This window comes from Vigna umbellata, chromosome 9 (assembly GCF_029865625.1).
Source record: "Vigna umbellata cultivar VRB3 chromosome 9, Vumbellata_1.0, whole genome shotgun sequence".
In the NCBI taxonomy this organism is placed as follows: domain Eukaryota; kingdom Viridiplantae; phylum Streptophyta; class Magnoliopsida; order Fabales; family Fabaceae; genus Vigna; species Vigna umbellata.
The window spans coordinates 37,408,227-37,429,998 of NC_142173.1; the positions used below are offsets into that span (position 1 = coordinate 37,408,227).

Sequence of the window (21,772 nt, forward strand, 5' to 3'; positions counted from 1 at the left end):
GTTGAAATAATCGATTACATAAGTTTGATAATCGATTAAAACATAAAGGATATTCTAATCAATTACATAAATAGCCTAATTTGTTAAGACTGTTAAATGAAACAATAATAGGCTTAAGTGTTTAAATAATCGATTACACACATAGGATAATCTGTTAAAACAGAAAGGAAAGCATAACAAATTACACAAATAACATAATTGATTATACTACAACAAGATTTGAAAATCCTATATGTATGTGATTTGAGATCTGTTTCCATAACGTTAACATTTTCAAATACTGACAAATCTTCTGAGTTTGCGTATAGGTGCTCTCAAAGACACATTCTTGGAGGAATCAAAGCTTTCTTGGTGATCAATCTACAAGGATTCATTCAAGACAATTGGACTACATTGGTTTTGATTAATTTTTCACTTTGAAGAGTGTGTTCAAGATTAGGTTCTTCAAACAATCTGTATTGTGTACCTGTGCGGGGATAACCAGGTTTAAGAGTTGGGATTGCTCTTTGTATTTGTAAGAGATTGAGGGTGTCCATCTCTTGTGTTGTTATTTTGATTTTGAGTGGTGAGAGGAGTGCATTGAGAGGGTTATCTCTGTATTCTTGTATACTCAACCATTATAGTGGATTTCCTTCAACTAAGGTTGTTGAAAAAGGGCTAGATGTAGGCTTGTGATAGCCGAACCAATATAGACTGTTTGTGTGTTAATCTTTCTCTACTCTTTCTCTACTTGTTGATTCATCATTCTTTGTTTATTAATTTCAAGAAGCCAATAACTCATAAAGATTTCAAAAGATTTTCAAAAAGGTTTAATCCAATTCACCCCCTTCCTCTCGGAATGAGATATAAGGCATTTCTTTTTTAACAATATTGAACAAGTTGAATTAAACACTTGGTCAAGTCAAAGGTCTCTAGGATGATGAAATTCTAATTATATTATGAGGGATACCATTGCACTCCCCAATCATTGGTAGAAGAAACATCATTCTGACTCACAAATGGAGCACATGCCATGATCTTTGTTGAGTTCAAGGAATTCTCACGCAAAAGACGAAGCTTGAAAGGAACTCATAGTGATGATAACTTACAAATCAATCTCGACCATGATGACCACAAAATTCTCGGCGCTTAAGAATGACAATAGATCGATAATAGATCCACCTTATCGAGAAGAAACTAGAGTGAAAGAGGATGAAGTAAAATTGATATGGCTAAGGATGTTTCATCAAATCAAAAGCATACATTTTTATGAGGAAAATTGTATGAAGGGTCAGCGAAAACTCTAGCTAAGAAAGCTAAGGTTCTTAAGTTTGTTCATTGTGGCTCACCTCTCTTTCCTAGAAGTCTACTTAGCAAACTTTCCACAATATTTTCCTTAAGAAAACATCGAAATCACCCTCACAAGAAATGGGGATCCCCCACTACTAGAGCTTGACAAGACAAAACTTTGATGAAAAACACAAAAAACAAAAAACTCTGGTTTGATCTAGATCTCATTCACAAAGTCCATGGCAAAGCCTACATACGAGAAGAAACGATGAAACAAAGAGTTTCATAATAATACAACACTTGAATAAAAGAACCAAAAGCTTGACAAAATGGAGAAATAAATAGTTATCCAACATGAATATCCCTAAAAGCAGTTGTTGAACTTCGTCTGAGTACAAGAGTCTTGCACAACCACTCCAAGAAGCAATTGTTGAACTTCGTCTGAGTAGCAAAGTCTCTCAACACCACTACAAGAAGCAATAATCTTGATCTCCAAAATATTTGGATCACCAGATTAGACTGCGGGAAGAGTCTCAAAGGTCGAAGAGATATCAAACTCCACCTCATTGAGATGAAAGGGTGGTTAAGTTCGTTGCTCCCATAGAGAAACTCAACATTCTAGTGACCGAGTATAGGAGCAAGTCAACATTATAGTGACCGAGTATAAAAGTTGCTTGATGTTCTAGTTATACGCGAGTACATGAGCAAGTTGACATTCTAGTGACTGAGTATGAGAGTAACTCAATGTTCCAATACTTGAGTATAGGAAGAATTCAGTGAGTACAAGAACAACTTAGCCTTATTGTGCCTGAGTACAACAACACCTTGACGTTCCAGTGATTGAGTATAAGAGAAGTTTTTTGAAAAATGTAGCAGATGCTAAGAGCACGATAATGACATCAAGACACCCTCTTCAAAACTTCAAAACATCGTCTCCCTCTAGTCGTTTGTGCAATGGGGGATGAATATTGCCAGTTTGTTTTTGGTCAGTAGGACTCAAAGGAAGATTATTTTGATGGAGGTAGATTAATTTACCAAGTGGGTGGAAGCAAAAGCTTTATCTATCATAACCACTCAGTACGTGCAATCCTTCATCTAGAAGACCATAATCTACCAATTTAGACTTCCTCGAACAATAATCACTAACAAAGACCAATAATTCATAAACATGAAGTTGAAGGAGTTATATAAAGAGTTAGGCATAAACATGTTACAAGCTCCTTAGAGCAATTGCAAGGAAAGACCAAGCGGAAGCCATGAACAAAATCATAGTGGTCGAGTTAAAAAGAAGATTGGGACAAGCCAAAGGAACATGTGTGGATGAGTTGTCGCAAGTGTTATGGGCATACGATTCACGCCACACGGATCAATAAGGAAGACTCCCTTCAACTTAACTTATGGCACGAACGCTATGCTCCCAATTAAAGTAGGTGAACCTTCACTAAGGTGGAAAATCTGGCATGTGGATGTTAATGCGAATCAACTAAGGACATAGCTTGATAAAGTTGTCAAACAATGGGAGAAAGCAGCAATACGAGCAGAAGCATTTATTAAGTTCTCTGGTTGAGAGTTTGGGGGGAAGCTACTCCAAAATCCCAAGAGTACATCTTTCTTTAGGGGTCATCATTGACGATTCTCAAGAGTTCGATGAGTAGGATTTCAGGTTCAGTATGGAGGGAAGTTCAGTTGATCATTCCCTTATAAGAACAATTTACAACCCTTGGCTAAAATAACAATCTTAAATAACCCTCATTTGAAGCCCTTATAATAAGCGGTGAAAAGTTGGAAAAGGTCTCAATTAGTCTCATTTATTAAAGAAACCCATCCTTTTCAAGCAATAGGGCGAGTGCGATAATGATGGAGGAATAAAGTTGGGGTAGGAGTTGGGCCTAAAGCCTTGCACAAAATATCGAACACTTACATGGATACCCATGTGTTTAGATGAAGTTGACTGGGAATGACTTTCAACACCCGTAGGACCCCAACTTGAAAGTCTTTGAACGTCACAGGCACAAATAGGTCTATAAAGAAACATGGGTAAGCAAAAAATAAGCCCAACTTCGAATTGTCCTGACTATGACAGACTCGTTCGTTGCCTCGACACATTTAGAGATGCACAACATCATCATCAATATCATCCCTCATATTGTAAGTTTGGTCGACAAGGTCCACTATATCATTACCCCATTGGCAGTAGGTAGCATACTCGTGAACCTCATGTGTGGCCCACTCATATCTAAGAACTTTTAGAAGAATTATCTTGTACCCCTCATCTGTAGTGTCGACGTGAATATCCCCGACTATGCGCCCACTCCGCATTGTCCAGACCCTCGTCCTCGATCATACCCTTATTTATAGCCTGTACAAGTATGGTGACTCTATTTACTGTCGCCAAACTCCGCTTAAACGACCCTTGATCCTATGACGATGATGATGGAAATATGTCATCCACATACCCCCTACTATATATGTACCATATGTACCAACTAATACATACCAATTGTAATAGCATGACCGATCGTCTGGAACTAAAGGAAATCGATCAGTCACGATCATATTTAGTTAAATATCTAATTAATATAAACAAATCAATAATCATATATAAAGAGAATTGAGTCGCAATTAGGGCGATCCTAATCAAAAGCCCATAGAGAAAGTTATAAATACACGTCAAATGTATAGTTATTGAGACTTTTATTACCCATTTATTATGTTATACCAATCAAACTTGAGCTAACTTTAACATCGGAGCACCTTTAACATGTACTTCCGATTGGTTAAAGAACAACATAGACTTATAAGAAACTTTTTGGCTTAGTACCTACTTTGGTCCCTCGAATCATGACCATTATTCAAAGTGGTCCTACTTTTAAAAAAAAAGTTTAAAAATGTCCCAATTTGTTTAAAAACGGTTAAAAAGTTAACGGTGTAGCTGCCTCGCTGGCCAAATCTTAATGAGTTGTCCACTTCTTCATTTGCGTGGCACGTTGAGGAAAAATGACGTATCAATTTTTAATTTGTTTAAAGAGAGTTGATGAGGTGGAAATGTTTTGACATAGGGTTAAAAGAAAAGGAGTTAACTCAGGATGAACGCGCCAATGAGGGCTTGGCATGTGGCAGCCCCTTTCTACCCAAATTAGGGTTTAAGAATTGCAAAGGAAAAAGTTGCTTGCCTGCGTCGCGAAGGGATTTCTGCGAATTGGTAGAGGCGCTGCTTCTGGTGGCTTGAAGCTCATAGTGGTGGGATGAACTCTTATGGTGGCAGCAGCGAAGCTTTTGATGACATCGTGGCATAAGAGACGAACTGCACAAGACTTGGTTACGTTTTTTCTGCAAGTGCGAGATGCGATTAAGGTTTTGTTTCGCGTAGAGGAACGCTGGTCTCGATTGGGTTTGGATTTGGTGCTAGGGATCTCTGTGATTTAGTTTTCTCTACAGGTTAACGAAGATGGTGGAGGACAAGGTTTCACCATGGAGAGGAACATGGAGGTTGGCGTGGTGTTGGCAATGCGGCGACTTGCGATAAAAGCGCGATTCTGGTTTGATGAAATTTGATGGTTGATGCAGACGAGTCGCGATTGCATTCTGTTTTCTGGTTGCAGGTTTTGTGATTTGGGGGTTCTTCCTTCTGGCTACTGATGTGCTCGCGTCATAACATTTCTACCTCATCAACTTTTTTTTATAAATTCAAAATTGACACGTCATTTTTCCTCAGCGTGCCACAAAATGAAAAAATAGACAACTCATTAAGTTTTGGCCAACAAGATAGCTGCACCGTTAACTTTCGAAACTCGTAAGCAAAAGGGACTAACTTGAACCGTTTTCACACAAGATAAGACACTTTTAAACTTTAAATGTTTTTTAAAAGGTAAGACCACTATAAAATTCGAGAGACCAAAATAAATATTAAACCAAACTTTTTCAAAAATGATAAAGTCACCTATTCACCCTACCTCAAATTAACAACTCCATTTAATCCATGTAAAAGATGCACTTTAAACGGCTTTCATGACCAAATTATATATAAATGAAATTATTTAAAACAAATAATTATTTGTTCTTTACCTTTTTTGAAAAAGAAAAAAAGAAAATTGAAAACTCGATTGATCCATAACGGCACCGTTTAACACAAGCATGTAATTCTGTTCTGCAAACCAAATCGCATCTGACATTGTTTTTCTTCCTGTCTTCACTTGTCTCCTCACTGAATCGAAGAAGAAGCGAGAGACACTGCGAATTAAAACCCTACACAATGGCGTTCGAAATGCCATTAGATCAGATAAAGCAGCTCCGGATTCTGCTCCGCAAAGAGGCGAACCTCTCGTGGTACGAACCCGAGAAGGAGGAAAATCTTTCGCTCCCGAAGCTTCCATCCGTCTCCGAAACAATATCGAAGTTGGATCCCTCGCCGTCTTATCTTCGCTGTAAGAATTGCAATGGCAGACTCATATGCGACGTGCAATCTTTCGTCTGCGTATTTTGCGGCACGAATTCCCGCAAGGACCTCCCACCTGAACCTATCAAATTCAAGAGCACCATTGGCTATCGGTGGCTACTCGAATCCCTTCAACTCGATGGATCGGTAATACCAATCTCAGTGTTTTCTCTACTATTAGGAATGTTCTTAATGCTGAAAATTGGAAATTATAGGTGTTGTTTTGACATAATGCCCGTTTTTCTTTTGTTTATAATGCAAATAGGAAAGAGAAGTAGATAAATGATAGTTCGTTTTGCTAGGCTATGATTTGTTTTAAAATAAATCTTAGATGGAGTTCTATCTGTGCTTTCAGCGTGTTTTTTCTATCAAAATTTGAATTTTACCATGACAATATGTGTAATAAATGCTTACCTTTAATGTCAGTATTGGTTTTCAAGGTGAAACTCCAATTTCGATCGGAGAGTAATACTAAAACCTCCTAAGAACTACGTCTAAGTTTTGCTCTTATTTTTTAGAAAAATCTTTGATGCAGTCTAGTATTGTTTTCTGTTCTGGTCAAAGTCATATGGCAGGAAACCTTAGATACTTCCATGCATCTCGAGTAAAGGGTGCAGACCTGTGAGCCGGGCATGGATTCGCAGAGGAACCTTCTTCACAGGATTATCCAGTATAAAGAAAATTATAGAGGTATTTTTTAGACGAGGTTGAGTTGAAGTTGCTCTTTGGTTGCTGTTATGCACTCTACCATTGGGTGAAAATACTCCAGTGGAAATCGAAATTCATAAAAGTTGGTATATCTTCTCTCTAGGTGATCTCCTATCTTCTTGAAATTCAAATTGGATTTAGTGTACAGCCTCACATAACTGCATGAAATGTTACAGAAAGTGATAGCTAATAGCAGCACCTTCTAATGCACAATGACAATTGAGCTCTGCAATGAGGGTTGTTGGTTTACTAAGAATATCTAGTGAGAACAATTCCAGCGATATATCAATCTCTTCTATACATAGGATTTTGTGAAAGTGATGGCCACATCTTCTATGCATAATGACTATTGAGCTCCGCAATGTGGGTTGATCTAGTGAGAATAGTTCCAGGCATATTATCAAACGCCTCTACTTGTACCTGCCCAAGGAGAACATTATTCTGATCTAGGAGATACATAAGGTTATTTGGTAAGCTAAATTACATCAGTGTGACCTGTCTTGACATTACCTTTCCAGTAAGCATAGCAAGTCAATTTTTAAACACTAATTGTTAAGACCATTGGGATGCAATTGTATAGATCCTAAAGTATATTAAAAGGGTTAGTAGAAATGGCCTCATTTGTAATATAAAAAAATCCTCAAATTGCCATATTCTGACGCTGGCAGGGTCATCAAGCAATAAATGTTCTACTTCAGGGTATCATGTTTTCATGTTCTTGTGGGAGGTAATTTAGAGTCATGGAAAAATAAGAAACAAAATGTTGTGGCAAGATCACGTGCAAAAGCAAAATACAGGACAGTAACATTAATCACTTCTAAGTTCATATGGCTAAAACAACTTCTGGAAGAGATTAAATTTGAACAAAGTTCCCAAATGCGCCTTGTATATGACAACTAGGTAGAATTACACATTGCCTCTTATCCACTCTTTCATGATTGGATAAAATACATTAAGGTGAGTTGTCATTGGTAAGAGAAAAACTAGAGTCTAAAAGCATCACCACTAGATTTGTTAACTTCATTGAATAATTGGTTGGCAAATTCACCAAGTCTATAGTAATGTAAGACCGAAGATATATTTGTAGCAAGCTAGGCATATACGACCTAGAACTCCAGTAGTGACAACGGTAGACGACGGCGCCGCCAACAGCAATAGATGGTGCCACCGCCAGCACCAGCGGATGTAGTGGCAGAGGCACCAGAAAATTTTTCCTCAAAAGAACCTAACTCTGATACCATGTTGAATATAGTGAAAAACTATATTTGGGATTAATCTCCCTTGTGTTAAATACACACATATGGTTCTCTATTTATAATAGAAGAAATATGGGCTAAGCTCAAAATACAAATAAGAAAATAATAACAAACTAACTAAAAGATAAAAGATAAAGATAAAAGATATAATATATCTAACAATGAGGATTTGATCCTATTTAATCAAGAATATTGTTATAAGTATGGAAATTTGTATATAATCAAGAGTTTCTAAATTATATACATACATATATGTATGTGTGTGTGTGTTTGTGGTGTGTGACTATGCTTTAACTTACTTGAACTCAGTTGTGAGGAGACTTTCGCATTAGGTTAAACACTTCCTAATAAATATTGAAAACCCCAATTGCCACCGATCTGGACATTTAATGTTACTTGGCTTTAGTATTCATGACAATTCCAACAATTGGATGTTCAATCCTCCTCCCATTGAGATGCAAACTCCTATATAATCAAAGAGTTGGATAATATCCAGTAACTATTATCACTAGATCAACACCTGTTGTAGAGCTCGGCTGCCATTACACATTAGACGATGTTGAAAAATTGTAGGGAAGATTAACTATCGCGATTAGTTACATTTAGTGTAGTTATAAGAGGTTGTAGACTTGAATTTCAAGAAGATAGTAGACCAACCAGAGAGATGATGTATGAACTTCTACGAATTTCAGTTTTCACTAGAGAATTTTTGCTTACTTTAGAGAGCATAACAGGAAACAATGGGCAACTCCATTTCAATCTCCATCTGAAAAATACCTTCTAGAATTTTCTCTATACCATAGAATCCTATGAAGAAGGAAGGAATCTAAAGATGTTCCTCTATGGGGTCCATGTTGTGTTCTCTGCATCCTTACACTTTTTACTTGAGATGCATGGAGGTCTGTAAGGTGTCCAACAAAGTACTTTCTGTCATATTGGATACAAAAACCTTTAATACAGAGCTGAACGGTATCATGGAGATATTCAATACCTTATTTAAGGGAAAATATACATTGAATGCTCTGGTTAGGATCCCCTAGAGACTTGTACCAGAATATTTTCCAATCTAAATTGGAGTTTTACCATGGTAAACAATACAATAAAGGTTTGTATTGAAGGCGATGATAGGTTGTCTTTATTTTTTTATTAACAAATTGAAGTGTTTTATGTATTGTTGTGATAACTCTGAGCATTGGTTAACAGGAGATGGTGGCACCAGTGATGGATGAAAATGAATGGAACAGGGGGAGGAATGAATCAAAAGATGAGATTCCCCTATCTGAACTGCTGGATTTGGAAATTAGATGGCCTTCCGAGGCCGAGATAGCTCAGTTGAGTACTTCAGATTCTGCAGCTTTTCTGGGAAGAAGTTCATTAAGTTTGGCTGGAGTTGATCTTGATAGTTATTTTGACCGGAAAGAATTTGATTCAGATGTGTTTGAACAGAACTTGGCTTCTGGAAGACAGGTGGGTACTGCTATAGATAACACATTCCAAGCGAATGAAAATCTTAGTTTGTTTCAGAATGTACAAGCTTCAGAAGTGGCTTCAGGGTCTGCAGAAAATCTGAGTGGTGACTCGTTTTCCAGTTGGGAGGCCAGCTTTACATCAGCTAGTTCTGGTCCTATTCACAAATTGTCCAAATCTATTGATCATTCTAAAGTTGATTTGGATACAGCACCTGGATTCTGGAAAGATTCCGTTGGTGGTAAGGAGAATGACAATTTCAATCCCTCAGCATCCACAGAACATGATTATATTCAGGGTGATGGATCGAGAACTTCAAACTCTATGTTACATGCCGAGACTGGGAAATCAGAATCGACCATTGATCCTATTGGTACTAAAACAACAGACAGTGCTAGTGGTTCTAGTAGAAATCTTGAGTGGATGCAAGATGACCTAAGGCAAGGGAGTGATAACAAGACAACTGATCCCGTGGCTAATGCTGAAGATAAATTTTCATTTGATGAATGGAATGATTTTACTGGCTCAGCTAGCACACAAGACCCTTCTAGTACTGCTACCAGCTCAAATACAACTGGCCAGACTGGAAATATTGGCTTTTCTGTTGATTTTAATGATGCCAAAATACCGGAGGATGCTAATAGCTCTTCCAACAAGGATTTTTATTGGATGCAACATCAGTGGCAAGATAGCAATAATAAAACAACAGATACCATCAGTGCTAATGCAGCTGTGGTCTCATTTGATTCATGGAATGACTTCACTGGCTCAGTCAATACACAACATTCATCCTTTGGTGTATCCAACTCAGAGATAATGAACCAGACTGATACATTTGAATTGACCCAGGATCGTAATGATACCAGAACAGCTGAAAGTGCTGCTGGTACTTCTGGTAATTTTGATTGGATGCAAGATGACCAGTGGCAGGGCATTGATACCAAGGCAACTGGTATTGTGACTACTAATAAATTGGCTGATTCGTTTGATGAATGGAATGATTTTACTGGGTCAGCTATTTCACACAATCCTTCCAGTGTTGTTTCCGACACTTTGATTACTGCCCAGACTGGGACATATGCTGAAGTTACTGCTGATCTTAATGACATGAAAACAGAAAAGGGTACTAATGCTTTTGCTGATGATAGTTTTGACTGGAATCAAGATAACCAATGGCAAGACAGCAACAACAAAACAAATGATACCAGGACTACTAATGATATTGATTCATTTGATGATTGGAATGATTTTACTAGCTTGGCCACTACGCAAGATCATTCCAGCAATGTTTTGAACCAAACTGCAAATCAGACTTCTGCTGAAAGGACATCTGAAACGAATTTACTCAGTTTGTCAATCGGATCACAAAATATAGAATTTAGCGGGCTTCCACAGCATGATTTATTTCCAGGACAGTTTGGTAGTTCACCGAGTTCTCTTCAAGCTGCTTATTCCAACAGGTTAGACTTGATATTTTGTTGGTTCCAATATTTTAATATAACTATGTGTAGTTCAATTGAACCACTTTCGGAGTGCCAGGTGTACTTGACTGTTTTTTCAACACCTTTAGGAGTTTGAGTTCAGTCACTCAGTTACCATTTAGTGCTAATTGTATAGTTCAACAAAAGAGGTGTCTACACGGTTGAGATCCACTATGGAGACTGTTTGGAATCTCTTGAACTAAAAAGAAGATAACAGATTCCTAACAAAGAACGAGAAAAAGGCACTGTATAATTTTTGTATTGATTCTCAAAACTCTTACAAGAACAAAGGTAGACAAAGTATACCCCCAAATGGAGCACTCTCCTTTTCACACTGGAAACTCGGTAAGACAAAAACATTGAAAAAAACACTGAAGAGGAAGAAGTCTTGTATGTACAAGGCTTTCAACAGACTTAACTGAAATAACTAACAACTTGACCCAGTCTACTATTATTTAAATTTCACCCTTTCTCCTATTTTTCTTTCTATAATAAACCTGTAGAGGTTTTTTCCATTTTAGATGCTCCTTAAGATCATTCCTAACAATACTCCCTCTCTCAAAAGCCACCTTGTTCTCAAGTTTGAAATCTAGAAACTGATTACGAATTGAGGAAAGATCTTCCCTGAAAACACTAGAGGCTTGGAAGTTCTTAATTTTAAATTATTTATACTCTTGATGCCTCGGATAATTGATGTGGGTTTTGCACACTCTTCTCACTAACGTTATTTCTTAATTGACATTTTCTATTATAAAAATAGAAATTTATTGCATCTGTTGCATGTTTAGTGTGGCTGAAGTGGATGTCAAGAGAGAAAACCCTGGAGATGTTTCCACTGCAGTAGGGTCAAAAGATGACGTAGAGATGCTGATGTCACAGATGCATGATCTCTCCTTTATGCTTGAGAACAATCTTTCAACTCCCCCAAAGTAAGGTGTAACTAAATTATTTTCTTGTAGTCCATATCCATTTATTTGTTCGCTTGTATTATGATTACTTTTGTAATCTGTAGTATAGCCCGTTCTTTCTGGAAATTTGTTATTTGTCGAATGAGTAGGGGAATAATATGGCTTTGATTCTGATTTCCAGTTTTCCCTTGATAATTTGTAGAATGCTGTTACTACTGTATATTATCTGGCAGTTTATGCTTGGGAGTGATTGTGATGTTTGTATAATGTCTGACTTGAGGGCTTCCTTTATTGTCTCCTTGGATCGGTAACGTAAGAGAATAATTCATTATTTGATGAATTTAAAAGTTTTTATTGTAAAATGGGCTGTATTGTTAAACTGTTAAATGAAATATGCAGAAGAGAAAGAATATTACAGAGATTGGTGCAAATAGAAGAGGGCTTTGAGAAAGCGAGCAATTTCTCATTATGAATGAAATAGTATAAGTAGCAGAAGAAATAGACAAAAGCTAACTGTCAAAAGACAGTTATTACAGTTGAGAATTTGATTAACCTCAACACACCCCCTTAATCCAAATTCTCTATGGATTTAACACTAAGCAAATCTCTTAATTTTTCAAATCTATTCTGCCTCAAAGCTTTAGTAAAAACATCAACAACTTGATCTTCTGTTGAGCAATATATCAGCTCCAATCTTCCTTTGTTAACTTGATCTCTCAAGAAGTGAAACTTGGTTTCAATGTGCTTACTCCTTCCATGAAACACTGGATTTTTGGACAGACTTATAGCAGATTTATTATCTACTAAAAGCTGCACTGGTTTTCTACATTCAAGTTTCAATTCTTCAAAGATTGTTTCCAACCATACACATTGGCATGCTGTTTCTGCAGAGGAGATGTACTCAGCTTCACATGAGGAGAGTGCAACCACGTTTTTCTTCCTAGAACACCAAGAAATTGGTGCTCCCAAGTATTTGAATAAGTATCCGTATGTACTTTTCATGTCTACTTTATCACCACACTAGTCTGAATCACACCATGCCTCCAAAACCCCTTTCATGCTATCAGTTTTCTTAGGAAAGAAAAGGCCGAAACCTACAGTTCCTTTTAGATGCCGAAGAATATGTTTGGCAGCAGCTAGGTGTGACGGCCTTGGATCGCACATAAATCTATCACCAGCCCAACTCCATAACTAATATCTGGTCTACTGTTGTAGATGTACCTTAGTGATCCTACAATCTGCTTATACAGAGTTGCATCCACCTTCCTCTCATCAGCTTGGTTAGTCGGTTTCAAGTTTGCCATGATTGGAATTGAGGTGTTTTATAGTTCTCCATGCTAAATCTCTTCAAAACCTCATTGATGTATCTCCTTTGGTGTAGGAACATACCATCTGATGTTTGCTTGAATTCCAGTCCAAGAAAATAGCTCAGGTTTCCGAGATCAGTCATCTCATACTCTTCTTTCATCCTTTTCTTAAATTTTTCAATTTCATTCACCGAATCTCCTGTTATGAGCAGGTCATCAACATACAAGCAGATCAACAACATACCTTGATGTCCACCGGTTTTCACATAGACTCCAAATTCTACAGTGCACTTCTGAAATCCAAGTTTGATGAGCAAAGCATTGATGTGACTGTTCCAGGCTCGAGGTGCCTGTCTGAGACCATATAAGGCCTTTTTTAATCTATACACTTTTTGCTCTTCTCCTTCTTTTTCAAAACCTAGAGGTTGTCTCACGTAAACTTCTTCTCCCAATGACCCATTCAAGAACGCAGACTTGACGTCCATTTGATGGATTTTCCAACCTTTAAAGTTGGCCACAGCGATCACCAATCTCACGGTTTCAAGTCTTGCTACTGGAGCATAAACTTCAATGAAATCTATTCCAGGTTTTTGTAAAAAACCCTTTGCTACTAACTTGGCCTTAAGCTTTGCCACTTCTCCATTCGGTTTGTATTTTGTCTTAAACACCCATTTGACTTCAATAGGTTGTTTGTTCTGAGGCAAATTCACCATTTCCTAGGTTTTGTTTTTCTCGATAGCTTTCAGTTCCTCCAACATAGCTTCTTTCCACTCTTTTATGTCAATCGCCTACTCCCAAGTCAAGGCTTCTGCATCGGCTAAGAGCACACAATGAACTAGATCACCAGAACCTGCTATATCATTATCCGTGAGTACCTCATGGTCTAAAAGTCTGGTAGATGGAAATCTGGTTCTTTGAGATCTTCTATTGTTGATTCCACTATCTGTCGTAACTTGTTCTGCAGTAGAGTTCTTATCTTCTAACCAGCTTGACACAACATCTGGCTTTGCCTGATCCTCTTTCCAGTCAAAAGTTGCTGCCTCATCCACCATCACATCTCGGCTAATGACAATCTGCTTCTTTACTGCATCATACAATCTGTAGGCACCTGCTGGATGATAGCCAACTAGAATAAGAGTCTCACTCTTATCATCCAGCTTCCTTCTTCTTTCATCCGGCACATGTTTGTAGCACACTGATCCAAAAATCCTCAAATGGTGTGTAGTTGGCTTTACTCCAGACCATGCTTCTTCAGGGGTGCAGTTTGACAAAGCCTTTGTTGGCCTCTCCCCATAAACAATGTGACAGCCTCTTCCCTTTGATCATACATCTTGTCATGTCAAGTAGCATCTTGTTTCTCCTTTTAGCCAAGCCGTTGTGTTGGGGTGTGTATGGAGTTACCACCTCATGCACAATTCCCTTATCATCACAGAACCTTTTCATTTCTCCAGAATTGAATTCACCACCACCATCGGTTCTGGAAGTCTTGATCTGCAAGGCCGATTGCCTCTCCACCATAGCACAAAATTTGACAAAATGTGAATACACTTCTTTCTTTTCTTTCAGCAAATAAATCCAAATTTTCCTAGTCCATTCATCTACAAAGATTAGGAAATATCTATTACCTCCGAGTGAAGACACATCAAAAGGGCCACATACGTCTGAGTGAACTACATCAAGTGGTTGTTTTGCTTTCTTTAGTGCAAATTTCTTGAATTTTCTCGTAGTTTGTTTCCCTATAGCACACCTTTCATAGATTTTAGTTGGAGCAATTATCAGGGGTACTCCTAGCACCAATCCTTTGCTATTCAATTCTCTCAAGCTCTTGAAATTCAGATGACCAAATCTGTAATGCCAAGTCCATCTCTCTTCTTCATCATTTATCACCGATAAGCACTATATTGCTGCAACATTCAAATTCACTTTGAAGGTTCTATTTCTGGGGAGTGACGCTTCAATCACTGAGCGTTGTTTGTTGTCAAACAATTCTATGTGTCGCTGATGCATAGACATAATATATCCTTTCTCCAGGAGTTTTCCCAAACTCAGCAGGTTGCTCTTCATTGTTGGGACGTATAGCACGTCATCCATGTAGGAAATCTTGTCATTCTTACAGGTGATCAAGACTCTGCCAATTCCTTTTGCCATAATGGTGCTATAATCTGCAATCCTCACGCATCTCTTTATACTTGAATCAAGATTCACAAGCAATTCTCGTCTCCTTGTCATATGATTCGAGTAGCCCGTGTCTAAGTACCAGCTGCATGAGTCATCAGTCACCGCACCATTTGTGTCATTTGAGAGTAACGCATGTGTAGGTAGTTCATCATCATCTGCTGCATGTCGCACTTCATCTGAGAAAGACACGTGTCTTCGATCACCCAATGCATGTGTTACACTATCTACGATTGACACATGTGCTTCGTGAGACCTGTACGCCAAATGAATCATTTCTCGCTTACACCTGTTCTAGGTCAATCTTTTACATCGTTCTTCCACTGTGCTCATCAACACGACATGATCAGATTCAGAGTCTCCTGTTTCCTGCGCAAGGTTGGCTGATTCACCATTCTTGATTCTCTTCGCATCTTCATTGTGCCAACATTCCGAGGAATAGTGACCGTATTTGCTGCATGTGAAACATTGGATATTCCTTTTGTCGTAGCCTTTTCTGCCTTTGCCTCTTCCCTTCGACTGCCTTCCACCTCTTCTATTTACTTCTTTCTGATCACTGCCATTTTCTTCAGAGAATTGTTCGGAGAAGCTTGTGTTTCTCCCTCTAGTTTGTCCACCCTTTGAACGCCCTCTACCTCTTCCAACTCCACGACCTTTGAACTTTTGGTTAGTTCTGGTTTGTAAGGCTTGATTCATGCCTTTTTCAGCATTTTTCCTTTCGATCAGCCTCTGTTCATGTGCTTCTAGCGAGTTCTGCAGTTCTTCAATTCTCATGGTTTCAAGATCTTTACACTCCTTTATGGCAACCACTATATGATCATACTGAGGAGTTAAAGTTCTAAGGATCTTTTCGACTATCTTTCTATCTTTCATAGCCTTATCACAAGACTTCATTGCATTCTACATAACTGGATTCTCCCAATGTATTCAACAATGGTTTCTTGTTCCCCATGCACAGGAGCTCATACTGTCTTTGTAAAGACTGCAATCTAATCTTCTTCACTTTTCCAGAATTGCCATAACCTTCTTGCAAAATATCTCATACTTCCTTTGTCGTGGCAACCTTCGAAACTTTCTGGAAAATTTGTCGCAGATATGCACTGATGCAACAACATCCTAACTTTACAGTCCAGTCGTCTGTTCTCTTTATATTCTTTCTTCATCTCATTTGTATCGTTCTTTAAAGGTTCTCTGAAACCTTTCTTCACAACATCATCCACTTCTTGGAAGCCAAGAATTGCTTTCATCTTGACACACCAGTCGTCATAGCCTTTGCCATCAAACACCGGCAGGTTGCTATGAATTACTCCAGCCATTGCTGCCACGAGACTCTTCCTTGATGAGTTTCTTGAACTTCACCGTTGCTCCAGGGCCACGCAACCGAGCTCTTGATACCACTGTTAAACGAAATATGCAGAAGAGAAAGAATATTACAAAGACTAGTGCAAAGAGAAGAACTTTGAGAAAGCGAATTTCTCATTATGAATGAAACAGTATAAGTAGCAGAAGAAACAAACAAAAGCTAACTCTCAAAAAACAGTTATTACAGTTGAAAATTTGATTAACCTCAACATGTATGGATAAAGAAATTCAAAAGAATTGAAATGTAGGATTTTTTGACATGGTATTTTAGATTTAAAGGTTAAAATCTTATTTTGATGTTCTAATTCTTATAAAAGATTCAACTAGATTACTAATTTTGATTTGGTTTAAATTAGTCATTTAGTTTTTAAAAATTATTCAATTAGATCTTTTTCATTAAATTAACATTAGAGTTTTGTTAGAATTTATGCATCAAATTATTCTATTTAAAAGGTCTAAATATTTAAATTAATTTTATTTTTTAGAGAGAATGATTTAATGCATAATTCTAACAAAAAAAGATTTAGTAGGATTATTTTTAAAATTAAAAAAGTAAATTGAATCAAATAAAAATTAGAAATTTAATTGAATTTTTTATAAAAATTAGAAGACAAAAATTAACTTATTTTAAGCAGTAAAACACTATAATTTGAAATTCAAAAATTAAAAACGGATTTGAAATTCTACACTCACCCACGTTTTGTATGCTTTGGTTGAACCAGAGGTTATTACCATTGTGGATGACAACTCTCGAGTCACATTGACTCTATTCCTAGAGAGGGTTCTTCAAATGAACCTACCTTGCAGAGTTGTCATGAATCCATGAAGAGAGTCTCCTAAGAAGGGTAAAAGGACAAAATTTCCTCCCATTAACGATCTCAAGTATTTCTGGGTTTAGGGGAAGGTTGTTAGTTATACTTTTGGCTTCCTTTCCATGTTATCAGTGAAGGATTTTGTTTCTTGTTTTAGTATATGTCTTTGAAGAATTTGTTGAATTTTGTTCTACTAGTGATAGGGTGTTCAAAAAACCTGTCATGTTATGTTGACTTTACTTTTGTGTACGAATACGTGTTTAATGACCTTAATGTTTCTTTTTCTTTGTCCGACTTCGAATGCAATGATAAGGGTGGCACATAGCCAGCTTCATTAAAACAGTGGGTCTTTCTAAAGGCCTTTGAAATCCTATGTGAGCATCTAAGAATAACACCCACAACCAACAAGTTTATGTATTTTTACCACCTTAATCACGGTCAAGTGGTCGGTTGGATTTCCCCTAACAATAGTATGGGTCTCTTTTTACTATATATATCCAATACTACCAAAGATTTAAGAAAATTTTCAAGTTGAGGTGTGTCGAAACCTCTGATGCACAGACACGTGGATGAAGCTTGTGTATCCGTGTCCAGGTATATGACAAAGATATGTTTTAAGTGCTTCACGAAGGGAAGTTCACTAATGTTCATCAAATTCTTTAGTATATGACTTGTTCTTTATTTTAATATTACGTATTTTAATAATATCACCGTTCATCTCATTTTTAATTTATTAAAGGTTTTGTATTTTATTTTTTAAAATTACTATCTTTAATATTCGCAACCCACATAAAAATAGATTAACAACCCAATATTATCACTCTGGGAGAATTTGTGTCTCACTAAAGGGTTTGATTCTCAATTCTTCATAGTTTGTTATCAATTTGTTATTTTATGTTTCCTTATCTGATTTTATAGATTTAGGGTTTTTTTTTTCAATTTTGGGTTGTTACCAAAGTCAAACACTTTTATCAATAGTGATTGGCGTTTTCTTTTCCAGTGATAGTGTTAGAGTGAAATGACAAGTATGTCGATAACACTTAATAAGTAATAAATATTTATCATTCTCTCTCAATGAATTTATGTAACACATGACAATTTTTACAATCTATAACTTGGTTAGACGACAATGTTTATAAAAAAACAAAAACAAATTGTATTTTTATCAAACAATTTATGTGCAACATAAATTTAACATAAAGTATTTATGATTGTCACGATTAGACTTCACCATTTCATTCTAATACATTCTCAATCATTCAATTCCAATTTCATATCACAGTCAACTCACAAAATTACTCAAATTTTATCCCTAGTGACTTTGAGTCTATGATAACTCATCAAGTACCAATGGCTTTAATCCTGGACAAGCACCATGCATTAAGTTTAAGAGTCTTCAGATTATTAATGAATCATGTTCTATTCCTAGATATAATCTCCATTAGGTAGTTAACTTTAGTTCTAAGTTCAAAAGATATTTCCAACACCTCAAAAACCAACAATCAAGTCATGGGTGAATAAGTCATAACAAGCTTTAAGCATAGAAATCAAATATTAACATAGAATTGGAAAAACATGTTTTAACACAATAAAATACACAAGAAAAAAGTTCATTACATTTAATTTCAACAATAAATTTAGTTCTTATGGTAGAAAACCTAGGGTTTACAAAATGAAGATATAGGGAAGAAATTGAAACCAAAGAGAAGATGCAAGCCCTATCCCAAGGTTCTTAGCATCTACTCCACACTCCAATTGTGTCTCTCATTCGTGTCTTCATCTCCAATTCGCAACCCCTCTTCCTCTTCAACCCATAGAGGGGAAAACTGTCATAGATGAAGATGGAGACCCATGAAGGAGAATAGAGAGCTTCTCAGCACCCCTGATAGCCTTCAAAGGCCCCGCCTAAGCACCTTAGGCAAACATAACTCATGCAAAAGAGGAAATGAGCCAAAACCCTCATAAGAAGTATGAATAAATACCTTATTTTGTCATGTCAGCGACATCACTACCCAATACCATTTCAGTATTGCTACATGCCATCAATTAAAATGTGAAAAGAGCAACTTCTGCTATACCACTGCCCTACGCTGACAACCATTGCTCAGAGTTGATGACCCACTGATAAGTGCAAAAAAGTAGTAAATTTTCATATGAAATTTTGGCACTTTTGTTTTAAATTGTGTACATTTGTATCAATTCGCCCCAATCTAAGAAAGATTTAATGTAATTGATTCGAACTCGGATGTAATCTGGTGATATTTATATATAGCTTTCTATTTTTATTCAATATTGGTATTTTTGTTCTACTCTTAGTGCTTGATTATATCTGATCAATAGTTTCATGAATGTGGGTTTTAGATGACTGGAAAGTATTTCTAAAATCATATATGAACAAGAATACTTGATATCCTATGATGCTAGGGATAAATTTCAGTTTGTCAATTGTTTATAACACTTGACCATAATGCTGGACAATTTGTTGGATATGTGAGGAATCAATATTCAAGGAACTGATCTTAAAATTTTATACGCGATGAATCAGTATAAATGACTTTTGTGTGTTGCATCAATATTGGTAATTTCAGATGCTATATGTTTATATTCATCCAGATGGAAGACGAGTGAGATAGATGAATTCAATCCCAACTTCTCATATTAAATTTTCTCTAGCTTATTTGTTGTTATTATGTTACCTTCACGCAACTTAATATAAATTACAAAAATCCATTATGAATCGATTTTATATCCTTGTATATATGTTGTTTGAGATAAAATTATCTATTTAATTGAAGTTGTTCCTCGTAGGATCGATACTTTTACTTAAAAATCATTATACACAGTTGACTATTGGTACGCTTGCCAAAAGATTCAACAAGTATTTTTGACCATCCAAGGCCACCTATTCAAACTTGTCTTCTTGCCCAACGAGACTTGTGGAGCCTAGCACCCTTTTTGTGTCATCTAACGTCTTGAACCTCTACACCTTTGTTTGTTCTCTACTTTCCAACGTTGGGCGCCATTTTAGTGGTGCTTGGCATGGGTATTTGCTTAAAAATTCATCTTCGGTTCTTTAATCATGTTTCCTTGAGTTTTAGCTTGTTTTCCTCCACCATAATTGTTTCCTATACTTATCTCATGCACTTAAACATAAATTAAAGGTAAAACAAGTATAAAATAACTAAAATATAACAAATAACAAAAACAAGACATAGTTGAGAGTTAAGCAAGATAAAAGCTAAAGAATAGTTGATTTTTATTCAAAAAACTTAACACAATTAAAAGTTAGAAATTAATGTTATCAGATAGCCTTTCTAGTCACTATTATTCCCTCTTGCCTTCCCATAATAATCCCTCCTCTCATTTTTACTTCTAACCTGAAGCGCTTTATCACTTTGCATGTAGTTATTTAGTTTGTTTGTCCTGTTTGTTTTCAATTTGTAATGTAATTATTATTTTAGAGTTTGTATGAATGATGAGTCTTCTTGTATCACATTGAATTCTTATTGGTAATATGTGTTGAGCCAGATTTGGTAATTCTTGGAATTAACAAATTTGTTTATTTGTCTCCCACCTATTTGATGAAATTCCTAAGCTAGTATCGTTGTATATATATATATGTGTGTGTGTGTGTGTGTGTGTGTGGTTTAAATATGTTTTTAGTCCCTTAACTATCATGCGAATTTAGATTTAGTCCCTCTTTCAAACTTTGGTACACTTTGATCCTTATTCTTAAGGAAACTATAATTTTCGTCCTCCAAAACCAACGCCATTAAAATTAGGCTGAGTTGGCTAACGTTTGTCATGTTTTATGACATGTTTGATGACTTGTGGTCAGTGAGTAATTCAGTTGAAGCAAATTAGGGTTCCTTACTTAGTTAAATTGGGAATTTTTTACACGAATGAAAATTAGGGTTCGTAAGTTACTTTTATGTTGAAGGTAAATCGAAAATCGCGATTACGGTGAGTTTGTTAGTTTTTGTTTTCGATCAATTTGCTTAAGCGCTTGTTGTAGGTGTTGTGGTTGTTGCATTTGGTGTGAAGGAAGGTAATTTTTTAGTTTTGGTGTTCGTTTATTGTTGATTTTATTTGGTTGTAAATTGTTCATGTTAGAATGTCAGTCATTCAAAGTTGTCAAAGAAATATATTAGTATGAAGTGTAGCAGCTACAATCAATATGGACATAATGTAAGAAGTTGTAAAAAGGAAGGAAAAGCAAGGTAATTATTAGTATTATGTTATTTAAATTCTTATTTATAACTATGTGAATTCTAACTACCTTACTCTTTTGACGGACCACAAGGGCAAGTGCGACTAGAGGAACTTCTAGAACAACACAACCTGGAAGAACATCAAGAAGACAAACTTCAACTACACGAGGATCTGCATCAACAACACAAGATGAAAGAACATCAAGAAGGGGAACTGCCATAGATGGAGGAGCTGCATCAAGATCACAAGCTAGAACAACATCCACTAGGGCAATTAGTCGTCAAGGGGAAGAAGAACATCCACAAAAATACTGCCTGCACAAATTGTACGGTCTCAAGCTAGTAGCAATTGAACTTTTAGTGTAGGCATGTGATATTTTT

General features: G+C 36.5%; 1 protein-coding gene across 1 annotated transcript; it reads left to right on the forward strand.

Moving 5' to 3' along the window:
* The first annotated feature begins 5,403 nt into the window (after positions 1-5,403).
* LOC124823032 (uncharacterized) lies at positions 5,404-11,791 on the forward strand. Its single transcript, XM_088099765.1, has 3 exons — positions 5,404-5,851; positions 8,872-10,595; positions 11,405-11,791. Exons 1-3 carry the CDS (start codon positions 5,522-5,524, stop codon positions 11,547-11,549), a joined length of 2,199 nt encoding a protein of 732 aa, XP_087955891.1. The 5' UTR covers positions 5,404-5,521; the 3' UTR covers positions 11,550-11,791.
* Positions 11,792-21,772: the final 9,981 nt, after the last annotated feature.

Coding starts and splice junctions, on each gene's coding strand:
- LOC124823032 (XM_088099765.1), top strand. CDS start 5,522: ATGGCGTTCGAAATGCCATTAGATCAGATAAAGCAGCTCCGGATTCTG. Junction 5,852..8,871: donor CCCTTCAACTCGATGGATCG/GTAATACCAATC, acceptor ATTGGTTAACAG/GAGATGGTGGCACCAGTGAT. Junction 10,596..11,404: donor CAAGCTGCTTATTCCAACAG/GTTAGACTTGAT, acceptor TTGCATGTTTAG/TGTGGCTGAAGTGGATGTCA.